The sequence below is a fragment of the Grus americana genome, chromosome 2 (assembly GCF_028858705.1).
Source record: "Grus americana isolate bGruAme1 chromosome 2, bGruAme1.mat, whole genome shotgun sequence".
In the NCBI taxonomy this organism is placed as follows: Eukaryota; Metazoa; Chordata; class Aves; order Gruiformes; family Gruidae; genus Grus; species Grus americana.
The window spans coordinates 124,148,878-124,176,420 of NC_072853.1; the positions used below are offsets into that span (position 1 = coordinate 124,148,878).

The window sequence follows — 27,543 nt, forward strand, 5'->3', positions numbered from 1 at the left end:
CCTGTCTGTACTACTGCCAGCCTGAGTCAGTGGTTTCAGCTGCCGCATTTTTCTGGTACATACTTGTTTCTAGTACTGTTTCTTTCAGTGAAGGGAGCTATTTAATGGAAATAAAATTAAACACAAAGTCACTTATGACTATGTAGGAGTAGGGAAATTTCTTGCTGCTAGCGTACACAGTTCCCTGGGATTGGGGGTGTCTAGTGTGGGGATTATTTAAGACTTCAAAGTCCTGATGTGTCCCAGTTTTGAGAGAGAAAGGGTCTAGGAATTAACCACTTCCCTACCCCAAGGATTGTTTAATGTGGGCTTGTGAGAATAAGTTCTCCCCAACCCACTCCCCTCTTTTTTTTCTTTTTTTTCTTCTTTTTTTTTTCTATTTTCTTCTCTTTTTTTCTATTTTCTTCTTTTTTTTTTCTATTTTCTTCTTTTTCTTTTTTTTCTTTTTCTTTTTTCTATTTTCTTCTTTTTCTTTTTTCTATTTTCTTCTTTTTCTTTTTTCTATTTTCTTCTTTTTCTTTTTTCTATTTTCTTCTTTTTCTTTTTTCTATTTTCTTCTTTTTCTTTTTTCTATTTTCTTTCCATGATCCTGGAGATATCCCAGGAGTGGAGGTAGGCTTTGGGGAACATCTGCAATGGCGAAGCCTTTTATTGCAAGGTTTGCTGCTGTCTTTGGGCATTTGGGGAGGAAGTTTGGCTTTACCAGTTCATAGTTATCATTCGTCTTTTTTGTTCATGTGAGCAGTGCAGAAGCATGCAGCTTCATGGAGTCAGCATTTCTGGGAAATGGTGAAGAAACTCCAGTGCAGCCCAGGCATTTCTGCTGCATATTGAGGACTGGCAATAAACAGCAAGGAGTTGAACCACTGAAGCTTTTCTGTCATCTGAAAACAGCCAGTCTGACCCTGACAGCCTCAGTTTAAAATGTTTGCTTCACAGTGTGATTTCTTCACTCGAAACGACGCTTTCTTCAGATTGTTTTTCATTTATTTTAGTACCAGGGAAGTCTTCCTAATTAAGTTGGTGTGTACATTTGTCAAGCTGTACAAAAATTAGAATCTACCACAGATGTTTCTTTCTCATGTGCTGCCTAAGTATAAATTTTGTATTAGACTGAGGTCAGCGTGAGTACTGGGGAATAGATTGCTGAACCAAGAAGAAGTAGCCGCTGGACTTACAATGTGGAAAAGCTATGTCTGTATTTACATGTCTGGTAATGCAAAGCCTAATAACGTTTTAAGGTGAAATATAATTTGTAGTATTTTCTTTGTATTCAAGGACATTTTATGCATTGCAGCATTTCAAACGGGGTGAGTTAGTCTAGCAAAGAGTAAATTGAGGAAAGGCACTGTTAGTCAGAAGGTATATGAAGTAGTTAACATAGGTAGAAACTAAACTTAGCTACTAGGAGGAGCTTTCTGACAACAAGGTTGGCTAGTAAGGTTGTAGATTCTTATCTGAAACTGTTAAAACCAGATTAAGTGAGTTTCCCTGGAATGATGTCACAAAGTGACATCTCATGAATCATAGAAATCCCGGGAGTTGGTTTGTTTCTTTTTTTGCTACTGTGCATTGGATGACCAAACTAATCATATGTTATTGTTGATTTTTTTTTGTCCTGTGCCTTCCTCTTTTTTTCCTTTTTTTCTTTTTTTTTTCCCCGTCTCCATTATGAGCATTCAGCCCTTTTTGGCTGTTGCTGGAGTTTACTTACGTACATATGGGTGCCTTTGACTTTTTGTTAGACCAGTAAGCATTTTAGACTCTGCATAATGCTACTTGAAAGGCAGTTTCTTTGATGTCTCTACTGTAGCTGTGTCCATTCTGAGACTTCATTTAAATCATTGTGGTGTTGCTATAGTAATTCTGTTATACTGTGCATTCATTCAGTACTATTTGATGTATGTAGGAAAAAAAAAAATTCCTTCCCAACAGAGCATGAGAGAGCTGTAATTAATGTTTTTGAATCATTCAGTGGCAGGGAGTGACCATCTGGTTCTAGTTCAGATATTTATCAGGACAGCCTTGTTTGACATGTAAATTAGTTGTGACCTTAGTGTTGAATACAAACAACTGTGATTTGTTTTGAAATTTTGCTTTCTACTGGATACTTTTGTATGTGGCCTTCAAACAATTCAATGAAGCTTTTTTTTATTACAGTTGGTTATTTACAGCAATGAAGTAGTACTGAATTTTTGGACTTCTGTTGTATAAGGAATATGCTGGCACTGTTTCTGTGGCGCTTTTGAAGTGTATTTTTTTTAACTTGTCACAATGTCCTTCAATGTATAGAGTGTGTTGGTTCTTATGCTTTGCTGTTAGAAGCAGCAGTGGATATGCTGAAGTAGGATGTCGTGGAAGCACAAAGGCTTCTGTAAGAATTTAAAGAATTAGGGGATTTGAGGACTGTACGGTGAAAGGGTAGAGCTCAATATCTTAATTGTACAATTTTAGTGTATGTTGCACCTCAGAATGACTAAGACTTTTTTTTTTCCCCTATCTGTGATTTTTGTTTGTTGATTCAAAGTAAGTATCAGTTGCGGAGATCAGTAGGAAGGCACTGCTGGAAATCTGTGTGAGAAGCTGTCTTATATGCCAGCCCTTCATCTGCGGTTATGAGAGGTCTAAATCTGGTTTGCTAATGAAATGTCTCACCTTTTTCTTCGCTATATAACAAAACCCCATTCTTCAGAGTAGTTAGTGTTGACTTTCCTCCTGAGAAAGCTACCTTGAATAGAAGAGAGGGTATTTTGCATAAAAGAATTCATGTTGCGTGGGCAGTCCCCAATTGTGGTTAATGTTAATTATGTACTAATGAGAGAGTGAGGGAGGAGAAGAGGGTGTAATGAATAGGATCACATTAAGATTTAAATTAGCAAGGAGTGGGAGAGTCAATGTAAATATTTAATGTTTTTTACGTGGTCCAAAGAATCTTCAAACAGATACTGGTCGTAGGATAAGGATGCTTTAGTGGAAATGGCTGTGGTGAGCACGCTTCAGTGCGGGCTATGCGTGTTCTTTTTCTGCTCTTCAGTTCTGTTCCAAAGCAGCAAAATCCAACAAAAAGTATCACCTTTGATTCACAGGTTAATTTTGCAGAGAGTATAAAGTAGGTTTAAGTGGATTGCTCTGTGTTATCAAGTGGCTAGTTATGTCTTGTGTTTTCACTCCTGCTATTCTAAATGTTTTAAAAACTAGTCAGATATAGGCTTCCAAAAATTATTTTTTTAAATTGAAATCAACCTTGAAAAGATTTGATAGGTAGGGAAAAGGTTCAGTGCTCTTTCCAGCGTAAATCTAAATGAAAGCAATGAATGCTTTTTTTCTTGGTTTTTATTTCTGTTTAACTATATGTATGTGTTTATAGATGTACAGGTCTATAATTTCTGTTCCTGAGGCATGAGTGACTTTTTAATTTACCAGTCCCAAAGATTGACTGCTCCTTGCAACTGGAGCTACCTAAATATTTCCCTAGTACTAATTTTTGTATTAATATTTTTTAGCCCAGTGGTTTCAGGACAGTTTCCATATGGCATGGCACTCATTACTTAATTTAGCAAATGGCTCCAGTCTTTGGAAAATGAGCCGTGCAGCACAGCTCGCTGGAATGTTTGAGAAGATAAAAGCCAGGTTCTGGCATCTCAGGTTTTCCCGTGCGAATCTGCGTGGCTGGTGATGCACTACACCCGTGTGGGGTTCATCCCATACGTAACTTACTCTTGTTTGTGCCGTGTTACGAATAACGCAGACAGTATGAAGAGCCTGTTAAATTAGGAAATTGCCCTAGGCAGTTTGTGTCCCACGTACCATTTGTTGTTCAGATTGATCTCCATACAATCAGTGAGAAGCATTAAATTTCATATGCCTCTTCTGCACCTTATTGATCCAGAGCCTCCTCTGGGTATTTTGTCAATATGTGTTACTGGAAAATCAATTCACAAAGCTGCAGCGTCAGTGAGGGACGTGTAATAGTCAAACAGGGAAAATTATATGCCACGAACATCACTTCCTTTAATGCAGGCTGAGAAGTCATGGAAAGGAGCATGACTGTGAATACATTGTTTTAGTCAAAAGCAGGAATGAATCGCGTTGAGGACATTTCAAGGGGGAATTTCAAAATTCCGCACTTGTTTATAAAAAAGAAAAATCACCCTTCTCTAAGGGATTATTTTCTAAGATAAACTACTAAATCTAGTATTCTCCCCAGAGTACTTACCTGGCGCATTCTTCCATGTAATAGCTGCCTATAAATACTTAAGATTTTTTTTGTTAAAGGAATCTGCAGTTTCCAAAAGAATAAGTATATAGTATATAAGTATACTATAAGTATAGTATATAGTATACTACATAAGTATACTATAAGTATACTTCCTTACAGCAGTTTTTAAACTAAAAAGGAATAATCCCTTAAAGTTGGGGAGCAAGGGAAGAAAAATAGCCTGTGTATTTTCCAGCAGGTATTGTAAAGATCAGTTACAATGTAATGATACTTCTAAGTGGATATTAAGAGTGCACACTGCTTTTAAAAATAACTGTTAGATTTTAGTTTTTCTGCCTTTAATTTCTCAAGATTGTGAATATTTTAAATCTTGCCCTTCATTCTTTTTTACATTATAATTGTTGAGCTGGAGTCATATTTCAAGTGAGATAGCACTTCATTAAAAATGTATTTATTCAGGTGCTTAAGGAATTAAAAAAATATGCTACCAAGTGCTAAAAATACTGCCAAGAGAGCTGGGTTCAGTTTTTAATATCTAACCTGCTGTGATGGTTAAATATTTACATTGAAGGTCACTGCTGTTATTTGCTGTTCACATTTCAGTGTGCTTGGCAGTGTCCATTAGAGCTCTGGGTCCCTCCCAGGGAAAAAGCTATCGATCCCATCAGAGAGACAAAAGCAAACCTACACTAACTCAGAAGGAAATGGTCTTTATCACAGCAGTTTCCTCTCACGTGGGGACGTGCAGTGACGGTCAGAGGAGGGAAGTAGGAGGTTCTGAAGAAGCTCACATGAAGGTGTGGTTAATAAATAGAGTGAGGTTCTCCCTCAGTAGTGAGCACCACACCTGACCACCATACTCAAAGTAGACCTTTTGTCTTTAAAAAAAAAAAAACAAACCACCACCACCCTCCCCCCAACAAAACCCCCCAAAACCTCACAACAACAAACCCCCCAAAACTGTAATGTTGAAAGCTGATGCTTCCAGGCAGACTGTGCTTTTTGTTTGTGTGAGGATTGTATCTGTGCTTAGACCATTACGACTGGGGAAACGTGACCTCCTGGGCAGTACCACAGGCCGTTTCCCGCAGCTGGTTGCTGCTACATGTCTGTTACCTGTGACTGTAGTGAAGAAGGTGGAGAAGAAATGGGAAGAGGAGGAGAAGGGAAAGCTGACAGACTCGGGTCTAAAACCTGTTGTAGTTCTCAATGCAGAAAATGCCCAACTGCAGATTGTCAGGTTTCCTTCCTGCGTTTGATCAGTACCCATTATCTTTCTTTGATCCTTTTTGAATGTCATCCTCTAGTTAAAAGGCTTCTCGATTGTTCTTTATTAATTTAATGTTATTATAGCATCCATTTAATGAGTTTAATCAGCAGAGTTGTCTTTTTGAGTTAAAGTTCTTGGCTGTGTCCCGGGTGAGTTGGGTGGTTGAGCCTTCCTGCAATGTGTTCAGCCTGGTTTTACCTGCAGGTAGGGAGCTGAGGAAGCTTGAGACAAAATGTGTGTGTGTGTTCCAGCTGTGTCCCTGCGGGAGAGGGTTCAGCACATGACACGAGGAACTTGTGACTTGCTGAGGCAAAATGATTAAAGGTCCTTTTAAGACATTGCTTTTCTGTGCTTGTGCTTTTGCACTCTCCAGCTCATTTGTGTCAAACTTCCTGGGGTAGAAGTACTGGCTGTGTCGTTGCTGGCAGGCTGAGGTTGCAGAAGTCTTGAGGACAACTGCAGAAAGCTATTCCGGTTTGCAAAAGATGTTTTCCTGTGGAACGGAAGGCAGAAGTGACAAGTTGCGGAGCTGTCTGTGCCTGCATTTATTTCTATTAATTGGCGCCAATATTTAAGATGATTATTCTGTTAGAGCTCTGTGCTTTTAAATTCGGAATGTTATTTAGGTTTATGCTTTCATACAGTGTTAAGGGCATATTTTTATGTTGACAGTAGTAGTGCCTCGTTCTCATTTAGTGCTTTTTCATCATTACATGTCAGATCACTTTGCAAAATTAGTATCGTTATTCCCTTAAACAGATAGACAAACTAATCAATTCCACTACCAATGTGTTCTTCCTCTATCTGCCCCAGGGTGAAGGCAGATTGGCTCAAGCTCATCTTGTTTCTAAACAGATACTGTTACTATGTCAAGATAATTTTCCTGATTTTTTTTTTTTCCCCCCAAACATTTCTGGGTTCTGAGTGCTTCCTGTGATAGGTTATTTTCAATCCCTGTTGTGAAGAATTATATTCAATGTTGTAATTTTTGCCTTTAGGCAGTTATTAAATGAGACACAAGAGTGTAAAACTCTAATGAAAGATATACTACAGATATTTGGCGTGATCCAATTCTGTGTGCAAGGTTTAAGGTACTCTTTACGTGGTCTTATGTCCTGTTCTTTGTCATCCTGCAGACCAAACGACAGCTCTGGTGGGGATAGAGCTGTATCCTTAACTCCAGAGGAAGCTAAGATCTGATGCGACATGCAACTTTCTTTGTAATTCCAAATAATCTTGAAAAACTGCTGCTGCTGCATGTTGTGGGTTTTGATTACAACCCCATAATGCTGAGGGTGGAGGAACCTTTTCAGAATGAAATAGAGTTGCTGGTAATTTTCTCTGCACGGTAGAGACATTGGTCTTGATGGCAGCAGAGCAGCGGCCCTGGAACCCCCCTCTGTTGATTATATGAGACTTGCAAAGGCTGCATGGGAAATGCTTGGAATTGAAGGAGCAAACTTCTAGGAAATTTCTAGATGGCTTCCTTAAGCATGTTTCCTAGTTGCAGCCAGTCAGACCTAAAGAGAGCCTTTTGCTCCCACCAACAAATGCCTCAGTGAGAAATTAGCAGAGAAGACCTGGTCATATCTGATTGAATGGACAACTCAAGAGTCCTTTGGCCATGCCCGTATTTTTTTCTGGAGGGACATTATGATATGACACCGAGGGAGCATCTGAATATTCAATATGGCTTTTTGCAAGCAAATGTTATTTTTTTCCAGCTTTAACAGTTTATTGCTTGTCAATAACACAAAATAAGTAATTCAGTCAGATTTTCTGATAAGCCGTTTGGCACCATGAAGGACCCCAGGGTGCACATTCAAATTGTGTGCTTCTGAAATGTTTGTTTGAAGAGTTTTGTTCCTGAGGGCAGACTTTTTTCCTTAGCAGACAGTACCCTCCTTCAACGCGAGTAGCACGTTGTGCTCTCTGTGGAAGTACGTTTTGGTGATGGTCAATGGCTGTCAGGTCTTATTAGTGAACATTTTTATCATTTCACTTTCAACCTTCTTCCTACATAGGTGTTCTTTACTTGATGGAACATGAAGAAGAGTATGTTTTCACCCTGCCTAGTGCCTATGCTCGCTCGATACTTACCATCCCATGGGTGGAGCTTGGAGGGAAAGTCAACATCAATTGTGCCAGAACAGGCTATTCTGCTACGGTCACGTTCCACACCAAGCCTTTCTATGGAGGGAAGGTCCACAGGTATGGGAATTACTGTCTTACTCTTGTTTACCTGCTGCTGGATTTCAAAGGAAAGACTCTTGGGCATCTGGCTGGTTCTTCTGTTGGAGTATTTTGTAGACAGATATCTGAATTTCTTTTCCTATTAGTGTCTGAGATGACTTACAACTTTAGAGCACAGTTTATTGTAGTTATATATTTTATATTGTTTAGCTGAATTGGATATATTTCTCTCATTAAACTAAAGTGAATGTATTCTTCCAGGCTTTGTTGCTTGTAAAAATGGCAGTTAAGTGCAGGATCAGAAAAATGTACGTGGAAAAGACAATGTTTCTGCTACACCAGCTGCTGCTGCTGTGAGAGTTTAGCAGATGAAGTGGTGTTCCAGCTGGAGCTCCTGTAAAGAGGAGAGAAACGAAAGTGTCGCTGCCCAGAGCAGGAGCTCCCTACTGAGGACTCCCATTTCTGCACTGAAATTCCAGATGATGAAAATATTATTTATGTGTCTTTGGTTCCCCTTTATTAAAGGTGCAAAGAGGCACTCTGCAAGACAACTTCCTGCCTTACTTCTGTGCTCAAGTTGATGACCCAGTCGTTAACACACAGAGACCCCTTTCTGGTCCTGCTCTGGACTGTAGCAGTGTCCATGAGAAGGCTGCGTTGCCTGTTGGTTTGGTGTGCTTTTGCGTAGTTACCTCTCTTTTGTTTCAGTTGGTCTAATTATTCTTCTACACGCGAGTCAGCCATTTCAGTATTGCGCTCAGGCAAATATCAACATGGGCTGTTTTGATAGGGGTTTTTCTAAAAGGGGCAGATTAATAATTGGTGCCATCAGGGTGAGTGAAAATTGGGGAAGGTTGTGCTGTATTAATAATTTAAAAACTTAATTGACAGATTACTTGACATGGCTTGCTAAAGCACATGTGTGCCCACTCGTAGACACACACACACACACTCAAAGCTTCTCCCTGCATTTTGGATTTCCAGTCCTACCTATTTTGCTCACTCTCAGACCAGTTCTTGGATGACTGAGGTAGCTTTCATCTTTGCCTCTCAGCAGCACGGAAGTAACTTGTAGACTGCTAAAGAAGAAAGGTACCTGAAGTCTTTGACATAGGTATCTGACAGTGCTATGTTCAGGTGTGAAAATAAGGCATACTGAAAACGGCACATGAACGTCAGGGGTTGTTTTTCAGGCCGATGAGGTGAACAGTTCTGGGAAAAAGCTGAGCATCCCAGTTTTAAACTGGGTTACTGCTGTGCGTTGGGACAATGCTGCCCAAAAGCTATTGCTGTGTTAGCTGAGCTTTCTTGCGTTGAGTCTGTCTTTCTGGAGACAGCATCACTACTTTGCTGGAAAAATTACTTTGTAGATGTAGAAAGCTGCTTGTAGGCTTAGCTGTGGTAGTGGTTTTATATGCTGGTAATAAATGGTACCAGTTACTTCTGTGGTCTCTTTCTTCTTCCGCTTGAATTAGGGTTACAGCCGAAGTGAAACACAATCCCACTAACACCATCGTATGCAAGGCACAGGGAGAATGGAATGGTACGCTGGAATTCACTTACAGCAACGGAGAAACCAAAGTGATTGACACTAGCAAACTGCCTGTTATCAGGAAAAAGATTAGGCCGATAGCAAAACAAGGCCCACTGGAATCCAGGTAAGGGCGGAGGCTTTACAGTCTTCTGCTTCTGAAACTCAGATGGGAACAGAATGGGGAAACAAACTGCAGTTATAAATGGTGTGGTTCAAAAAAGCCTCGCCTCCTACTGCACGTTAATCTAGGCACAAATAGCTGAAGCTGTGTATGGGGTCTCTGGTACATAAATTACATTCTAGTGACGTAAACATCAATTTTATAGAGGGGAAAAATGCTTGTATGCGTGTTAACGAGCATTTGGAAAATGGTAATGCAGTGTATTCACCTACTTTTTTGAGTGATTGTAACATGGTAGTCAAATTAGGTTGGTGCAAGTAATGTTGCATCTTACAATTACAGTGGAATTTCATGTTTTATATATTTTATTTTTTGTGTATATATAAATATGTAAAATGTGATGCAATGTGAGATATACACACACACATACGTGGTTTTAAGGCTCTCAGAACCCATTTCACACGCCTAACGCCATTAGAAAAAAACTGCTTATTCACTGTCAGTAACCGTTGAGGCTTATCTTCAGAAAAAAACAAACCAATATTTATATTGAATTTAGGAACATTTTATTGGAGGATGTAAAAACATGAGTTAAGCATCATTTTATTATCTGCAAATATGTTTTCTTTATTGTACAAAGGTGTGTCTTGAGTCATTGTGCAGGGTTAGATGTCATTTTCTTAGTTTCTAGCCATGCTCACAAACTCAGTTTTCCCTGTAGTTTAGGTACAGAAAGGTTGAAGTAAATAAGGAAACCAGCAGCTCTGCAGTCTATTTGTTGTATTTTTTGGATACTAGTAAGAAAATTACAAGTATCCAGAGTTTCTGCAGGATATGCAGTTTATCAGATTGTAAACAGAAACTCATTTGAACACCCCTGGAAATGTGAAAGCTGCAGTTCATTTCTTCTCAGTATTTTCCTGGGTGGAGTTTCTGCTAGGCTAATATAGTGTGAGAAGACATTGGGTCTGAGTGCTGTCGGTCATGTGAAAAACAAATTTGGTTATGTACTGATAATTATCAGTAACTGGGAACATAGAGCACAGACCTAGAAGGGCTCCCTAGAATTGGTGTGCCAACTCCTTCGTTAGTAACCTGGTGGGAACAGTCAGTGTCCCGATTTAATGAACTCTTGGCTTCTGCTTAACATTCCGTTATAATTCAAAAATCTAACCGTGAATAAACACAGAATAAACACAGGTCATTTGGGGGTGGATCATCAATAAAGAATGTGAATGGGAAATGATTGAAAAAAATCCATCTGCTTCGAGAAAAAAGCTCAGGTGGTGAAGAGTCAGGAACATGAACAAAAGCTATTAAGAAAGTTAACTGGCATGGCAGAATACGGGGAGTTGAGCAAATCTGAAGATGTGGTCCACGAATGCGATGAGTCCCCATCCCAGTAAAGCGATGGTTCACAAGCTCTGCGACTTGCAAAAGTGGCACGGGGAACATGGCCCAGGCCTGCCCCTCGCCGTACCGCTGCCCAGCTGGGCGCTCGGCCGTGGCAGAGGCGTTCTCACTCTGTTGCTTGTGCTCCTTCTCCGTCACGCAGGCACCTTTGGCAACACGTCACCAATTCTCTGAAAGAAGGTAACATCGATGCAGCAACGGAACACAAGCACCGCCTTGAAGAGAGACAGCGAGCGGAGGAGAGGCAACGTGTGGCTCTTACAACGCCGTGGAAACCAAAATACTTTGCCAAAGAGGTATGTTCATTCGAGACCCGATCGCATCTTCCTGCAAACGGGGGGATGCTTGTCTGTGGTTTCCCCAGGGCTAGTGGTGTTAGATAACAATGCTTTTTTAAATTTCATTTTTGCCAGTTTGGCTCTTCAAGAGCAGCAATGGTTTGTTCCCTGACCATATTGTAAACTTGTTCACTCTCTTTCAGTTAGATGAACTGTAACCTGAATGTTGGGTACCTAATGTTAGGCACCTAAAGCTATGTTTGTTACCTTAAAATCCACGCCTTAATTTGCAAATGCTGTGTACTCCCATCCCCTACTGATCTGGATCTCTAAAGGGAACATGATCTAGGGATATTTGTCCAATTAAGTAAGCATGGACATCTTAACCACAGTCTTGGGTTTCATCTGCTTGAAATGAAAGAGATTTTCCTAAGTTAAGTCTGTGCTTTTTCTTTGAGGAAGGAGGAAAGGGAAATAAGACTGACTGAGGGAATTATGATGTGACTGTATTGTTAAATTAGCCAGTACGTGCAGCCATTTAAACCAGCAGCTCATCTGTTTGTCTTCCCATTACTTCTCTTCCCCCTTGTAATTTTTCCCAGATTACCTGTAAATTCATTAAGTGCAGAATATTCAGCCGACAGGCATGGTTTATTGTGTCGACTGGTATTATTTTAGCTTTTACGTGGACATCCACAGATCTGGGGTGTATAAATCTCTCCCTAATTATCTTGCAGGGCGATGGCTGGCTATACTTGAATCCTCTCTGGAAGACCCACTGACGGGATAGAGCAGTTGCCTCACAACTTTACCTTAAAGGCATTAAAATGATACAGTATATAACTTCAAGATGTCATCGAATAGGTCCTGTTATCAGAAGAAACAAACGAGAAGTTATATACTGTGAATGATGCATCTCAAAATAACCACAAGCTCGAGTTTGATTCAGGAGCCATTTTGTGTGTACAGATACACAAACACACACGCACGCGTCCACGTATGCACACATATATTCATGCAGTGTGTATGTGTCTGTGTGTGTATTATTTACACTACATGTAAACAAGTATAAACACTAACAGTGATTTAAAGACCTTTTCCTCTAAGAGTTAGGGCATAGAACTCTGGCGGGACTCAGCTGGGGTTCCCCGAGTCGTGTGCTTGCAGGATCAGGCCCTATGCTAGTATTTCAGAAAATACTTTTTTATTAGTACTGGTTAAGGTTTTTCTATTTTTCACTTTTGCCAAAAATGTTTTGCACTTAAAATGTGACGTGTCACTTAATGGCAGTCGTTCTGTCTAAACAGTCATTGAGTAAACTCACTTTGACATAAGAATGATACACTGACAGCGCACTCGCTTGTCGGGATGCTGGTTTAAGAGCATGTTTCCTGTCACGAGTGTGAATTTTCTGCCATCTTATAAGAAGCAGCAATACCTTCTCAAGAACGTTGTTCGCACTAACCCGTTGTGTCCTCACTTTTCTGTTTGGTCATACTGCCGGCTGTTCAATAGATCTGCGGTCGCCAGTGAGCCAGCGCCCTGGTAATTTGGATCTTGCTGTGTAATGTTCTCTGGCTACTGTCACGCCGATGCTTTTTGGGTTACGTGTTCCCCTAACTCCCTTCTGGCAGCTGTAGCTGCGGTGTCGTGGCTCGCTCTTGCCTCAGCTTTCCACCCCAGTCTGAGAGGTGTAGTGCGCCGTTGGGCTGTGCTGAGGCACCTCCCTTCGCCGCCGTGCCGTTTAAGTTAAGCCGCTGCTGATGCGTTCAGGCTAAAATGCCGGGCTGTGTGCTGCAGCGGGTGAGGCTGGGTAGGTGTCCTGGCCTGCTGCACTGGGCGTGAGCCCTCCCCTCCAGTCCAGAGGCGGCTTCCGTGCGCGGCTCTGGGAAATCAGACCAAGCTCGTCTGGTCGGAGCCCTTAATTCCATATTGTGGCTCCTAACAGACCTGTGCTTTGATTTCTTTTGCTTTTGACCCAGTTGATTGCTTCTGGATGAAATGTGTGGATGAATAGAGATGATATAACTAGCTTTCTCAGAGGAATGATTTTCCAGTATAACAATTTAGTAAATTATTACACTGAGACAATAACTTTATTAATGAAACAAACAAAATGGGATATAATTTGTTCTGTAAAGTTAAAAAAAAGTAAGCAAACAATCCTGTAGCGTGATCTCGCTTTGTAAGGTAACCACTGTGACACGGAGAAAGTAGATTCTAGAAGCGTGTTCAGGCTTTGTTGCCTTTTAGTTCCCATTTGTTGAAAGTGAAGATGTGTTTGAGTGAAGTGGCAACAAAGGGCAAATGCAAAACATGCTGACTTCTGCTCTGCTTCTTCCTACCGTGCCCCGTAAAGAAACCACTATATTTCTAACATTCAGTAGCATGGAAGCCTACCTTTCTGTAGTACCGAGTAATTTTGTGCCTTTTGTCTGCTTTCTTAATACAGTAACTTACGCTTTATAGATATTACACAAATATATTTAGGTCAAAGCACTGCTTGTATCTGTTCTTGTGCGCCCTGCGTTTTCTAATTTTTTTTTTGGTAGATGTTAAAATCTCTTGACCAACTCAAAAGGCTGAACGGAGGTGTGTACGCAAGGAAACATGCCATTAGTTGTTCATCTGGACACAACATTTAATAGATCTTTACATTTGAACTTCAGATCCCTATTTAATGAAGGTGTGGCTCCTTTCTCCTCTTAAATGCTACTTTGTCTGCTTGTATGTTCTTTTTTTTTTGCACGTTAGAAACATTTGTGTTATAAACGGCTTAAATCCTATTTTTAAAAAAAATTGGACTGTATGACCTTGGGTTTGTAACTGACACTTTTTTTTTTTAAAGAAAAAAAGATCTTATTTTTAGAAGTAGTCGATGTTTTTCTGTAACAAAACCAAAACAATGCTGTCATAGTAATCACTGAGCTACTACCAAGCATTATCAGGAAAATGTGTACTTTATCACCTGCAAGAATTAACTTTATAATGGGGCCACTCTCGTTCTAGAGGTTAGTCTGATAAGTAACTAGGAGCATTCATATAGTTTGCAATATCATCACAAAGAACAATCAAAAACGCAGAATTAACCACATGGAACATCCTCCCAGAACTTTGACTTTCACACACCAAAGAACAAGCCACACACTCGCTAAAAATAGCCATTGAAAACCTCTCTCCGTCAGGCCTGCGCTCCTGAAAGAGTAGACCTCTTTCAGCTTTGATGGTTTGACTGTTGAGGCTACAAAGACGCTGTAGCTGTTCTTTTAAGGAGAAATTTGAATAATTTTATGCTTGTAATTTATTGAAGATTTTTTCTGTCTGCATGGTTGGTTGTTTCTGCATGCCGAGAACATTCCACTTGTGCTCTGATAAATGTTTCGTTTTGTTCTGATGCTGTGAAGAATCCCCTGATGCCATTACCGCTGTTTCTTTTCCAAAGTAACTTGGGAGAGGCAAACGTAAACCTAGTCCTTTCTGAAAAGATCCCATCAGCGAGAGATTCCAGAACAAGATTCTCAAGTGTCATTTTATTTTTCTGATAGTTACACGTTTGGTATATTTTACAGGACTGAAAAGTAAATATTCATAAGCCTTATTCTGTAGGTCGTTCCAGTAGCTGTCTTGGACTTGCAAGTAAATATTTTCCTTTTCAAGTAGCCAATGTACACTCTGAATTGTAATGTAAAAACCTCCACGTACTTCAGTTTCTTTGTGCACACCTGTAGAAAGCCTATGCAACCTTTTTCTTTTCTTAAATTAGAGATGTTCAAAGAAAATTTATACCTTTCTCATTCAAAAGACGCTCTGGCAGTCTCTTCTGATTTGCCTTCCTTTCATAATTTGTGAATTTAAACTGACAATGCTCATGAATAAAAGATTTGTTTCATTTAGTAGTGGAATGCCCTTTCTCTTTCCATTGAAGCCCGAGTTATCTGGTAACCAGTTATTCAGACATCCAGGAGCAGTGTACAACACTCAAGTCACCCGCGGGCTGTTTGCATGGTTCTGATAGAAGTGACTCGTCACCTGAACCCTGGTTTGTTGTGGGGTTCTTCTGCCCCGTTAGCACTGCCGGGCACCACGTAGGTAAGTTTTTGTTTAAATCAGACAGCACGACACAGGGAAAACAAGGCTGGGCAGCATCGCCGCTTTGGGAACGGCTGGGGAACAAACATATGCCTTACTTTGACAAATAGAAAGGAAATCGGTTAAGGTGTTCCCTTGTTTCTGAAGATCCTATTTCGTTTAAACTTTGTCATTAACAGAGATTCTTGATTAGATACCTCTTGAAATACAACTCTGAATTATTGCAGCATTGGACACTTCCATGGGCAGGAAAAATGTGCTTATGAGAGACTTCATTGATCCTGGTCTGCATTTTTCAAGTGTTAGATAATGCAGTTCTGGTTATTTTAAACATCCATCCACAGTGTTGGAAACCATCATGCCAGAACTGGTGTTACGCAAACCAGAAAACACCACTGGCTGTAAACGGGACAGGGAACACTACCCAGTTGTGGTCCTTGCCTTCTGTTGCATTGTGTCACGGCCATGTCTTGGAGCGGTTTATACATGTGGTTTGAAGGCATCATCGACAGTTTTAGTCATTGCTAAGTAGGATTTGTTTTCAGTTTTTACTCAGTGGGATTGATAGGTACAAAGGGCTGAGTGGAAGCATTTAACTGTTTTTTCAAGAGTAAATCTATTGACTCATTTAACTAATGACTTCCCCCACCCCGTTACAGAATTACTTCCACAAGTCAAAATATTTCTTCTGGGATTACGAATAGTACTGTCTGCCCTCGCCAGTAATGATTAAGTGATACAGAACTGATGCAACACTGGCTTCTAGCCACTTGCAGTTTTAGTTCCTTAGCAACTGAAGACCAGAGCTTGGCTTGAGCATTTTTTTCCTTTCAGATTTTACTGTTTTGTGGCAGTTATGCTTCAAAATTTGTCCTAGTGTAGAAGGTATGTTTGATAATGATAGAAGATGACAGTATTCTTCACTGGTACAGTGTGGTTCAGTTCTCTGAGAGAACAGGTGGAAGTTAGTTTAGCTGAGTAACTCTTGGCTGCAGCTGGAGAAGCAGGTAACCTATGTGAGGTGATACAGTGCCTGCCACTACTTTTTTTTGTAGCTTTGTTTTTTTCTAAGCAGCTGCTAAATGCAGAACATGGGCAGAAGCCTTGAAGTCAAGTTAGTCAGGCAAGTGGTAGGCAACTTCAGGCCCAGGCTGACTGAGATTCCTATAGTTAGCTTATTTGTCTTTTACATAGCTTTAAAAATCCTATAAAAGATGACAGGATTTGCTTGTATCTGCTCTTTAAAAGAGAACACTGTGACAGAACTGTAAAGATGGGAGGGCAGCCTTTTGTTTCCCCCCTTTTTTTTTTTTTTTTTTTTTTTTAAAACCAGGGCCGAGTTACTGCCAAACCCCAGCCTGACCAGCAGCATCTGTTCTGCTGCCTTTTACCTGATCTTCCAAATGTTAGATTACTTATTTCTTACAAACAGGGAGGGGACAGGATGCAGAGTTGCTTGGAAGAACTGAGATACTACAACTCATGCATCATGTAATTGCCCCTTCTGCTTGTGTGTAAGCAACTGTTAACAGCTGGGGCTGCTCCAGCTGCTAGAAGGATTCACTACAAGGGGTGCGTTTGGGAAAGGTGGCTGCTGTTCTCTGAAAATATTACATCACAGCAGAGGCCCTATGTTTGGCCTCATAAATTTAAGCTGGAAGGATGTTAAGTACCTGCTGTGGCTTCATTACAGCAACTCCATGAGGTCAGCAGATTTGTGTTATGGAGTTTGAATGACCGAATTTATCACTAGGACTGTAAGCAACATGTTACCAAGTTAATCACAACAAAACTGACACAACACCCTTAACACAAAACTTGAATTAACTTTATTTTCCCCTACAGTCAACAACTGGTCTGCATTGAGCTTTAAAGCAACAAAATAAAATGAAATCTCCAAACGACAGGGGGCCAGAAATCCAGATTTAATTACCTTTGTGAAAATGTTGCAGCTGTAATATTGGTCTGTATAAACCATTGGAGTCAAAAATGAGTTCATAAATCAAAAAAATATTCTACACCTTGGGAAAGAAGTCAGCAGTAACATTCTCACAGAACACTGTAAATTTACATTTTCTTCATGAAAGGTACATACTATTCTGCATTTTACATCAAATTACTGATGCAAGTTTTGTTTCTATAAAAAGTTACAACCTGTGGCAGGAAAACAAACTGCAAAACCTTTTCATTTTAATTAAAGAAAAATTTCAAGTCTGTATAAAGTTTTCCTATAGCTGGAAAGTGAACATATTCAGTCTCCATTTATATTTTAGTGCATTTAATCTGACAGTTTTCACCACTTTTTCTTTAAAAAAAAACAAAACCAAAACAGTATAAAAGACAGACAAAGCAAATAGCACTATAGCAGGAATTTCTTCAATTGATTTAAGCACTCTAAATAAAAATGCAGAGAAACAGATTTCCAGAAAAACTTTTAGCCTCATGAGAGAAGGCAGTGAGGGGAGGAAGAGGTTTGCAAATCCTCTGCCTCCAATAGCCACAGAAAAGGGGGTTTGTATACCTGTCAACCTTTTTTTTTTTCTTTCCCCTGTTAAACAGGCTATACTTGTTTTACCAATGTAAACATTTACCTAAAATAGTTTAATTTCTGTTCTGAAGCACCAGCTGCTACATGATGCTCAGTTTTACATTACTATAGCATTCATTACTGTCATTTCAGATTTTTCAGGATACAAATTTAGCCCTTGTATCTACAGTGTGCAAGATTTGCCTTGTCTACCTTACGAACTGATGGCGCACTGCAATCCCACGTTAAACAAAAGCAGCTTGTCCAATCTAAACGAGCATCCAATTAATCTGTCCTGTCATCTCTTGTGAATACTGCAGCTTTGCTTCTTACACTCCAGAACAAAACCAGCCTGCAGCAAGAGTAAAAGGACATTGAAAGAAACTGTTGAAAATTAATCACGGGAGTAACTTATTTGGAAAGTTTAGTTTCAGAGAGCTCTGCTTCCTCCTAATTGTTGAGAACAAGTCATTTTTAGATTTCACCATTCCAGTTTACATATTGCTGCTATTCAGCTGGGCAGTGTCTTCCAAAAAAGATTGACAAGTATGCATGTGCCAAGGACCAAATTACAGGGTTCTTTGGTGCAGTCAGTCCAAATTCTCAACAGATTTGAAGGATAATATGTACCAATAAAAAAAAAATGCTGCTAGACTTGGATATAGCAGCTCTGTCTTGCTTCACATTACAAATCTAAAACAGCTGTTCTCAATAAGCCAATATTTTTAATCAGACATTGCCTGAAAATTTTGTACAATAATCTGGACCAATGATGGTTCTGTACCCTCATGTTGCTGTGAAACATGACTTGAGCTAAAGGCAAAGACTGGTTATCTCAAGGACAACTGCTTCGTATTAGCAATCGGAACAGTGTATTTAAACTGTCTTCCTGTTGGGTCTCTTGCCTTTCTTTAAAATTAGTTTATTCTTAATGTAGCCACGCTTCCTTTTGGAGGTCTAAAAAGAAAAACAGAATAAAATGTATTAGTTAATGATTTAGTTGTGACCGCGGTTTAATGATGTGCATTTCAGTGCTTGATCTTCAGACTGATTTTTTAAAGAGCTTAAATAGTAAACCTTCAACTAGGTATTATCCAGTTATTATTTTTAAAGTTGGGATTGTTAATTCATGCCCAACATTTGCTTTTGCACAAGATGTACTTTTGCAAGCCCCATCTACCAGATCTGTAGAATTGTTTTCAAAGCTTGTGCTGAGGCAGAATTAATAATTAACCAACATGACAAAGCTCTAACTTGCCCAAAGAGCAGAAGTGGTGTAGAGCGTTAGTTTTGTTTGGAAATACCTTCTTACATCTTTCACACTATTTGATTCTCTTAGAAGTTAGCAAGATGATAGATAAAAATATTTGCTCAAAGCAGCATTTTTCAAAAGTAAGAGAAAAACGGCATAATCACATTTTAGTCCTTAGTCCTCTGCTGTTGGTCTGTAGGCCAGTTAGCACTTTCTGCTCATCTGTCTTTATCAGCATATTTTAGATAGATTTTTTTTTTTTAAGGTAGTAATGGGAGGGAAGCATTAATGTTAGTCTTAGGTAATATTATCAGTATATTTTAGATTTTTTTTTTTTAAAGTACTAATGGGGGGAAGCATTAATGTTAGTCTTGGGTAATGTTAACTTCGAAGTTGTATAAATACAGTTGTAACGCTCCTGGCAGGTAAGAGTTGTACATTCAACATGCCTGCCATAACAAATTGGACAGCAGGCACCTCCCACACTTGCTGCACTTTGCTGTGCTTACCAGCAGGCATGCTCTATTGTGCCAATTAAATATAACTTTGTTCTCTTTTTAGTAATAACAACAACATTATTATTATTATAAAGTGAGACAGGTACAAACTAATATGTAATACTCAGACATACTATATCTCTGAGCTCGAGCAGTGTCATTCCTAACGTGGAAGAATGACAGGAGAGAGACTGAATTTCCCATGAGGAAGCAACTGCTGAAAACCTGTGGCTACCAAGTTGCTCTCAGAATGCATTTAAGAAATCCCAGTTTAAACATTCACTCTTTGCTGGTTCTCTGATTTCTTAATGGGAAGTAGAGCCTGTTTGTACTGCAAGAGTTGGTGATGAATCAGAATTTGCGTTAAGTTTAGCCTGTCTTTAGACAGAGAACCGACATGTCCACAGCTTAGGCAGGGTCAAGGCATCTATCATTAATAAATATAGCCTTGCTTGTTGCTTAAGATCAGAAGTTAGACTGTGAGTGTATGATAGGCACAATAAGCTTGTCATTTCCTTTCAAGGTAAGTCTAGCTTCAGTGGCAACTCCCAAATACCTTATTTTATGAACTTTAATCAAATCACAAAAATAAGCATCTTTACCCTCTAACGTGCTTTACTTGTATTTCCATGACGCAGTGTAAGTTTACTGCCTGTACTAAGTTTGTTACGCGTTTGCTTCTGATGGGATTCTGGAATTCCTTTTGCAACGTATACTTCAATATATAGAAAACAGACGTGAAGGAGAGGGCTGGCTGCTAAGGGTCTCCCCAGCTCCCCTGGTATCATTTAATAGGCTGAAGTAGCACACCACAGCTAACACCTTTAAAACCACGAAGATGACTTCAAACAGTAAGCAGCCAGACACTAAAGTTCCGTCAACAAAAATTTCATATTTAATTTATTTCATACAAAATTGCCATTTTTAAACTTCTAGGCATCACTACTTTCAAACAAAGTCAGAAAGCAACTTCCACATTATTTACTTAGTGAGCCATAGTTACTGAAACATGAATTGATGTACTTCAGAGATTATACTTCCAGTTACATGAAGACCTAAGAGTTGTAACAGCCAGTGACACGCTCTATTTCCAGTTAGCGTTCTGCCTAAAAAAAAAAATCTAGCCTTGTGTCTTCACATGCTTTTAAGTTAAGCAGACAGTAAATTAACAATTATTACCAGCAGGCAGGTCTGATATTGGACACCAACATGAACAGTATCCATAACATTCGGGCTAGTGGAAATACATAATTCACCAGCTATGTGATTCACCGTTAAAAATAAACTGCCATCTCCTGACCCCTTTCAGTTCACCTGACCCCTTCACTAGGAACCCACCTTCTTTGACAAATACTTCTGTTTCGGTACAATGTTGGTTACTCTAGGTTTATGATCCAATGTCTCTCTGTTGTCTAGTTGTTTCACCTTGTATATTCTAACAAGCCAGTGCTCTGAGGTAAAGGCTTCCTCCAGATGTTTAAATTTAATGTCTTTGTTGCCTATCTCAGCATTGCGTGTACGATCAAATCCCGGGGGTGTCCGAAAATCCAGCTACAAAAATTAAAGTTGCATATTAGTTTGAGACAAAACCCAAAACACGCATCACTATAAACTGTGGTACTTCCCACCATGAGGCAACGCTTTCAACTGGCCCAAAGGACAACATTTCTTTTGCACTGATTATTACTATACATTTAAAAAAAACCCTCTCGGTTCATTTTTACAATTGAAAGAGACAAATTCACTCTTACTCCTGCAGCTGTTGCAGGAGACAGCACTGCATGTCTCAACAGAAATAGCATGTCTGCATTCAGAGATGAAACTACTCAAGTGAAAGTCTGAGGTGCAGCAGCCTGTGGTGGGGTTTTAGCATAGGTGCTCCCTTGCGCTCTCTCTTCTGTAGTGCAATGACTTGCACTTTCCTGGTTTTCCGTACAAGTCTGAAATAGTTTGTGTTTATCAGTTAAATTTGACCCCTGTGTTACAAATAAGATCCACTGGCACCAATTTTAGCTGAATAAAGGATTCTTGTGCTAACACATCTGAATGAAAGACACTTGGGGGGGGGGGGGGAAGAACAGGAAATGAAAAAGCAGACAAAGCAGACTTAGCTACATCCATCTGTCTGACAATCCCAAAGGGGAGTGACAACTCTCTGTGCCAATTATGCCTTTATCATGTAAGTAAGTGCCCTGCTTAATACACTGATGTGACTTGGATAGAAATTGGGTAGTTTCTGACAGATATTAAATAGTCAATTAACAGTTCCACTTCTGTGTTGCTATTTAAAAAAAAAAAAACTAAAGCTCTCCACAACCTAACAGTTAATTCCATGATACAGTGCACTAGCTAAAGCATTAAGATGCTCATTTGAGGCAACACGAGGGACAGCAAAAAGCTAAGTACAAGTGTAGGTTAGCAGCAGAAATGCTTTTTTTTCTAAGGGTTATATGTGGTAGACAATGTATAACCATGTTTTAATTTGTAAAGGTAACTCTTGCCTTCAATTCTGCTACTACAAGCAACACTCAATCCAGAAGATGTAAAATATATCAAAATAACATTTGTTTTCTCACATTTCAATTAAGATTCAATAGAAGTTGTAGCACTAACCTGCATCTCTCCAAATCTGTAATAGGACATTTTATACATGAGGCAGTTCAGCAAAGTTGGAGAACCTGCCTTGTCTACTCGGAATTCTCCCTGAGGGGTAAAGTAATCACTTTCCTTTAAAAAGAAGAGAAGATACAAAAAGTCAATATTAACTAAACTGCTAGTTAAGGTCATTGCTAATTCCCTTCTCCACAAAAAAAACTTCATAAAGAATCTAAACAGGCTTTAAAAGCTGATTTAAGCTAGTCTTAAAACAGAAAACAATGGTGCTCATTAAAGGTAAAATAGTTACAAACTACCTGCTTGTAACCCAGACCCCGATGGACCCATCTTCCTAAATCCCTATTATTGTACTGGTACAAGTTTTGTCACTTCACAGTAGGCAGTTACTGAAAAACTGATCTCAAAATGTAAAAGTTAGTTGGGCATCTATCAAAATTATTCTTCAGAAAGGTGAAAAGCACCATATTGTTAATATGAGGTCTGCAATGTTACCATAAACTTCGTATGTTGACAGTGTTTAAACAAAGAATTTCTGCCATTTTCATCTCCAGTACAAGATGAAACTATGCACACGGGCTACTCCCTTAAGCCTGTGCTCAATATCTAGAAGTTTTTGTTAGGCTTAAGAAAATATTACTACAGACTTCTGCAATCTCCGAGATGTTTGAATAACTTAAACTCTGTGTAAGTCAATATTAACCCTTTAACTTGTCTCCTACTATTACAGAGTTTGAAGAAATACGTAATGCCAACCATTTAAACAGTCTGAACATTCCTTTTTTAAAGTATGATGGTGAGACACACACACACACAAGAATTACGAAAGATATCCTGTACTTTCAGTATTGTGCAAAAAAAGTGAATAGCTTTTGAGGTTACTGACCTTTCAAAACCATAAATATTGAAAGAAACTGGGCTACAGGCCCCTCTGCACTCCTACTGTTCTAGGAAAATGACCCATAACACATTTTTCAAATAAAATTGCAATAAGTAGTGGAGATTTCCCTCCACTGTAATGAACACTACCAGAAAAGCAACAGCATCAATAAAAGTTTAAAAAGAAAAACAAAACCCACCACAGTGGAGATGAACATACAGAAATACAGTAGTCAGCCAAGAACATCTCAGTTTTCCTGCGTAGTTTCCACTTACCCGAATATCTTTGGGATGTTCCCCCTCTGCTATTCTCACCATCCACAAGAACTTATTAATATCATCACCAGAGTAACCAATCACACCACCAAAAATAATCAAAACATAATCCACGTCCAGGCTTCTCATAATCTCATATGCTGCTGACTCATTTGATGACATTGCCTTTCCCACCTGTAGCATAGCAAAAACATCTTAAATATCTGCATAGCTTCCTAGCGATCAATAACCTGCCAGACCAAAGCCCAAGAATACATGCTTACCAACCAAAGCTCACGTTTTCATTCTAGATAAAGAAAACTCATTGTGTCTATTTAGAAACTCAAAAGCCCAACCTAAATTGAAGTATTTCCTCCTCTGTAAGAGGAGCGTTGCCTTTTGAAATGAGCGTTGAGTATAAAAGGTAGCAATACGAGTTTTCCTTTTGTGGTGCCTAGATTTTTCAAGTCATGGCTGTATTGCCAAAGACTTAAGTGTTGCAGAAAATACCTAATTACAAATTATTTTTAAAGCTTTAGACACAGCCCAAAGTAAGTTATTTGAAATGTTAGTAATTTCTTGGCTTTGTTTTTTCTTGAGCTCTGGCCATCACTAACGAAGCAGCCATTCTGCATTGTACTCAGTAGCATACAGCACCCTCAGCATTGAATTCCAAGTAAGTTTATGCAGAGACAGCATCAGAACAGAGACATCTTTGAGTTAAAAGCATAACACAGTTTTGGCCTTGAAAGACTTTTTAAAGCTGTATCCAGAACCTCTTCCATATTAGTCACTTCTGACACTTAAAGAAGTGTCCTGGTTTCAGCAGGGACAGAGTTAATTTTCTTTCTAGCAGCTGGTGTAAGGCTGTGGTTTGGGTTTAGGATGAGAATAATGTTGATAACACGCTGATGTTTTTAGTTGTTGCCATGCAGTCAAGGACTTTTCAGCTTCTCATACTGCCCTGCTAATGAGAAGGTGGGGTTGCCCAAGAAGCTGGGAGAGCACAGCCAGGACAGCTGACCCAAACTGGCCAAACAGATATCCCATACCATATGATGTCATGCTCTATGTAACTGGGGGAGTTGGCCAGGAGGCAGCACAGCTCAGGAACTAGCTGAGCATCAGCTTTGGTTGGTGAGCAATTGTGCTGTGCATTGCTTGTTTTGTATATTCTTTCATCATTATTACTATTACTAATTCTCTTCCTTTTCTGTCCTATTAAACTGTCTTTATCCCAACGCATGAGTTTTACCTTCTTTTTTTCCTCTTTTTAATTCTCTCCCCCATCCCACTGGGCAGGGAGGATAGCGAGTGAATGGCTGTGTGGTTGTTTCAGCTGCCAGCCTGGTTAAACCACCACAACAATTCACTTAGGTCAGTAACTGGCATTCAGTTCAGTACTTCTGTTTGCTATTAAAGCTCTTGCACTACAGGCATAATAACGTATCACTGTAGTAAAAGGGAGTAACTACAATATAAATAACTTTGCATCCAAATTGGTAGCATTCAGTTAAGAACGCAATTAGAAAAAGCTAAGCTTAGGCTGGAATCTGTCAAAAAGACCGAGAACCTCAGCTTCTCGGCCATTATCCTAATCAATGTGAAGTTATTTGGCAGATTCCCATTTCCGTGCAGGAGGAAGTCATCTGCACCTGTCTCCAGGCATGCCTCATTTAGAACACAAGTACAGGTATTCGCCACAACATGCACTTATTGCTTGGGTCCCCCTTTATGAAGTACTCATTCCGAAACAGAACCTGACAGCGCCAGCAGTCATACTGGAGAGAATTAAAACCATCATTGCTAATTGCTGTAATGTGTATGGTTACTGTGCTTATGCTATACAGATGACTTCCACAGTCTCTCTATTCACATGATGCACCTTGTCCTGCAGGGATCTGTTGGTCTAGATACAGTATCTGCACTTCTGCTTCTTGTAGAAGCCATCAGAGTTGAATGTCCATCAAAACACACTAACGCTGTCAGGTCAACAACCAAAATAAGAGAAAAGTGCCTTAGAAGTACATGGGAAGGCTGACTGATATTAGCACCAACATTACAATTTCCCAAGCTTGCTTTTGGCTGATGTGATATCCCTGCCCCTGTCAAAAGCACGCATACATGATCCCTCCTTCCTCAATACACTTTTTTCAGGACTTTGTATGCTCAAAGCACAGCTTAATTGTTGATTTTGAACACTGCTTGTCTGCAGATCTGGTCCAACTGCTGTGCTACGGACACAAGACAACACACTATCCTAATACCTTCCTCAAGCCTCTTCCTCATTCTGCCTATGTAGCATGACATAGGTCTTCTGGGGAGAAATGGCCACTGAGTCATGAGTGATGTCATCACTGAGTGATGAGGAGTGATTACATGGCATCTAGTAAGACTGCAGCCCAGCTACAATATAGAGCATTCTTTTGTTTCTGGAAAAAGTTTAAGTTGGCAAGGTGGTGCCCCTGTAACCACAGGCAATGCTAACACCCTGCTTTTAAGCACATGCACAAAGCTTAAATTTACTCTTCAGAAATGAAAGAAATTAAATGTACAGATGTTTTGTCTAACTGCAAATTTGAGAAGACAGAATTGTATGAAATCTGCAACACTTCCATTGCAATTCAAACTTTCTCTAATCTCCAAGATGCCTGAAAATTTGCTGTTTCATGTGGGCAGTTTTCATAGTGCCATTTAAAATCCTGTCGGCAAAGACGCTGCTGAACTGAAATGATCCCTGTTTACATAGTTACATTAGATTTTGTCTGTCCTCCCACAAAGAAAATAAGACAAACTGAAGTAGAGGTGAAGTTTGGGAAACTCCAAGTAAACAAAATGGAAACTCAAAAAGCAAAATTGATCATTTCTAGCCCCAAAACTCTTCATACTTTAATTCTAATAAACGCAAAAAATATGTTCCTTCCACCTCTGTGTTTCCCGCTCTATGGAATTTTTCCTTAATATCATACTATCCATCAACAGACATTTACAATTTCATATTTGACTGCAACGTAAACATTTTGGTGTTTCTGCTCCATAGAAAATTGCCACCCTTACCAGGGCTATGTGGCTGTTGTTCCAAGTATTGTTATCAACCAAGGTGGTCCGGTTCGCCATTCCTGCTATCTGATAGCCATAGTCCCACCACGACATCACTCTGGCGTGCTCATCTGTGTTTTGTCTCAGCCAGTAGTAGGCTTCTCTGAAGTCATCTAGGATATTTCGAGTGCTGGAAAACAGTTCATGTTATTAACATCGGTACAAATACTAGCAACAAATAAACCGCATCTCAATAAATCTGGGCTCACAAATAAGGGTTTTCTTACGTGTTTAGCTCCCTTTAAGGGATTCAGTCACAGCAGTCATAAGTTTGAACCCATCAAGAGCTGAATGGCCATAAGCTGAACTGCTTTTGAAGATGTGACTAAATGCATTTCCACTCAAAAATATATTGATAAACAAGTTTTCCAATTGACTCAAAAACCTTTTTTTAACCATAATTTTTATTGGCTTTGGATAGGATTATTTTTATGTTTTTACATTAAATAGTTCAGAAAATGTTATCTTTTTGAAAATTAGAGTATTAAGATTATTTTTATTCAGGTGACAATTCTGCCTTATTATATTAAGTGATTAAAACAAGATTAAGCAAATTGCTAACGCAAAGGAAGTAGAAAGGCTTTGCCCTTTAATTATTTTCAGACCTGTAGACCTTACTTACCCATCATGGTTATAGGAAGCGAGAACAACACTGGGGCTGGAATATGCATTGCTAGTTACCCAGGTACAATGAACAGTAAACATCATCAACAACATCAGCATCAGCATAGTAACAATGTTTTTGATATTGGGACCCAGTCCTTCTTCTGTTTTTTCCTGTTCAGACACGTGTTTTCTCACTTTGCCTGCCTAAACAAACACAAATAGATCTGTTATGGCAACTTTTATCACCTGTGACAATGGAAGCCATGCCTTTTTCCTCACCACACGCAGCCCATAAATGCTACGAGATACTATAAAGCTAGACCAAGTTGTAGCATAAATTAACTAAGTATCCACAAGAATATTATTTTGACAATCTGGTAACTTGTAAAAATGGATGATTCCTTCAAAGCCTCTTTTAGAAGAAAAAAAAAACCCCACAACTATTACTTGTGGGTCAATGTGTGACTTCCTTGGTTTGGTTCAGTATGATGATGCCCTTTTATAAGGCAAGGCAGAAAAGAGAAAGGCACAGGTATTTACAGTGAGGAAAAGGGAGAATCCCAAGGCTCATGCATTGTCAGGGTCAGTATAACAAAACCTAAGAGATAAAAAAAATTAGCGCCTAACAGCATTTTCTTCATGATGAAGAGGTTATGAATATGCAAGTTTATGAATAGAAATACTTTTTCATAAAATAT

General features: G+C 39.4%; 2 protein-coding genes across 2 annotated transcripts in view; one reads left to right on the top strand and one right to left on the bottom strand.

Annotated features, from left to right (window-relative positions):
• The window catches only part of OSBPL10 (oxysterol binding protein like 10), a 118,924-nt gene extending 104,003 nt beyond the window's left edge, over positions 1-14,921 (top strand). Inside the window, exons 9-12 of the mRNA XM_054817012.1 lie at positions 7,514-7,700; positions 9,158-9,340; positions 10,893-11,046; positions 11,766-14,921. Coding sequence (XP_054672987.1) covers positions 7,514-7,700; positions 9,158-9,340; positions 10,893-11,046; positions 11,766-11,810 — 569 coding nt within the window. The 3' untranslated portion in view covers positions 11,811-14,921. The remainder of the gene's footprint in view (positions 1-7,513; positions 7,701-9,157; positions 9,341-10,892; positions 11,047-11,765) is intronic.
• A 2,005-nt stretch (positions 14,922-16,926) lies between these two features.
• The window catches only part of STT3B (STT3 oligosaccharyltransferase complex catalytic subunit B), a 53,180-nt gene continuing 42,563 nt past the window's right edge, over positions 16,927-27,543 (bottom strand). Inside the window, exons 11-16 of the mRNA XM_054815630.1 lie at positions 26,862-27,049; positions 26,198-26,369; positions 23,162-23,335; positions 22,007-22,120; positions 20,732-20,944; positions 16,927-18,601 (exon numbers count right to left, since the gene is read on the bottom strand). Of these exons, the coding sequence (XP_054671605.1) occupies positions 18,521-18,601; positions 20,732-20,944; positions 22,007-22,120; positions 23,162-23,335; positions 26,198-26,369; positions 26,862-27,049 (942 nt within the window). The 3' untranslated portion in view covers positions 16,927-18,520. The remainder of the gene's footprint in view (positions 18,602-20,731; positions 20,945-22,006; positions 22,121-23,161; positions 23,336-26,197; positions 26,370-26,861; positions 27,050-27,543) is intronic.